Source organism: Papilio polytes, unplaced genomic scaffold (genome assembly GCF_000836215.1).
Source record: "Papilio polytes unplaced genomic scaffold, Ppol_1.0 DF821734.1, whole genome shotgun sequence".
Classification (NCBI taxonomy): Eukaryota; Metazoa; Arthropoda; class Insecta; order Lepidoptera; family Papilionidae; genus Papilio; species Papilio polytes.
In genome coordinates this window covers 20,542-22,083 of record NW_013527470.1, presented here as the reverse complement: position 1 = coordinate 22,083, position 1,542 = coordinate 20,542, and the positions used below count along the sequence as shown (strand labels likewise).

Genomic DNA, 1,542 nt, shown 5'->3' with positions numbered 1-1,542 from the left:
CTTATAGTGCTCGTGCGCATTTAGGTTGATCCGCTTCCGAGTGTGTATACTGCTGTAACAGGGAAGCCAAACTTTGTTCACGTACAGGCATCATCATCGGCCTATCTCGCACTTCGATTGCCTCGTTTTCTTTTTATATGAGAAGGGGCAAACGAGCGACGGGAACACAAAGGTTCGTTTAACTAGTACTTACGGTATCTAATCGCTCAACGACGCGATGTGGAGCCGTTTGGCGGTTTAACTATTATTCAAGTTTTGTTATTTTTTGTTGTTGTTATGTTTTGTAAAGCCTTCATTCGAGGCAAATTCGCACTCGCCAGGAATCCTTATCTGGCGAGTGCGAATTGCGAGTCGCGGCGACCGGCTAGCTGTGCTAAACGCTTGCTCATCGCGAGACGGACGCAATGTTTGTACGTCGCCAAATAGTATGCGCGGAAACGTTATCACGCCGCCGCCGTCGTATGAATTACAGCTTAATGATGTTTGTCGACGACGCGTCGCCGCCGCTGAGGCGCTCGGCGGCGCTCGGCGGCCAGCGCAGTCGCAGCGCGCGGCGCCTCACAACATGGTGCTCGAGCGAGAGCCCGTTGCCCTCACTGCAACAAGTAAGTCACTTTAATTATATTTCAATGGTCGAAGGTTGTGACGCGATGCCGCTGAGGCCGCACAAAGACACCCACCGACATCCTTAAAATTTACCGATATCTAGCATTGTATTTAAATAACTCAAAACGAAAGGGTTAAAGTTGTGTCTAGTCCATTTTGTAAATCCACCCCACGTCGGGAAACACCGGTGTACACATTCCGCGCTGAGTGTACGCACTCAAATGTAGTGTAAATTATAATAAACTCAATCTGTTTTTATAATAAAACTAAACAGTGTCACAAAATAAAATTTTAAATAAGATTTAGTGGCAATTAATTATATTGACATGTGGTTTTGAGGATTAGCGTTAGTGAGGATCATGTGAAAATAGTCTCAAGTGAAGTGTTAACTATGCTTACTCTATGTATTTTATGAATCTCGGTGCGACCTGCTGTTGTTTTCACGGCAGTGGAATCGCAGCCCACGAGCGGGTGGCGCGGGGGGCGCGGGGGCACGCCTAATCGTTGTCTAAATATTATTTTGTTTGCGCGTATGTTTGTATATCTACCACAGTGAGGCTCTTGTGTCTAATTCACTGGCATACAGAGGTTTTGTTTTGAGTAATTATATTTCTTATGAATGGTTTCAAATATTGGTGGCTATATTTGTGTATTTATTTAAATTGTGTTTTTGTAAAAAAATCAATAATATAAAATAAAAAACTGGGTTTAATAGACAATGTTATACCCCTCAAATTAAAAATAATAATATTTATAAACAATTCTATTAATTAAACATTACATAAATAACATTTACGAGATTCGTTTAATTTTACAGGAATTGATTCTCGAGATTCAAAAGGGGGTTTCTACGAAGATTCCGAGGTAGAAGAGGAGGGTGTGTGCGCGGTGTGTCCGGGGGGCGCGCGGTGCGCGGGGCGGTCGCGCGATGCGGGG

At 43.8% G+C, this 1,542-nt stretch overlaps 1 protein-coding gene across 1 annotated transcript in view; it reads left to right on the top strand.

Moving 5' to 3' along the window:
• The first annotated feature begins 6 nt into the window (after window positions 1–6).
• The window catches only part of LOC106108183, a 3,572-nt gene continuing 2,036 nt past the window's right edge, over window positions 7–1,542 (top strand). Inside the window, exons 1-2 of the mRNA XM_013289285.1 lie at window positions 7–605; window positions 1,424–1,536. Of these exons, the coding sequence (XP_013144739.1) occupies window positions 428–605; window positions 1,424–1,536 (291 nt within the window). The 5' untranslated portion in view covers window positions 7–427. The remainder of the gene's footprint in view (window positions 606–1,423; window positions 1,537–1,542) is intronic.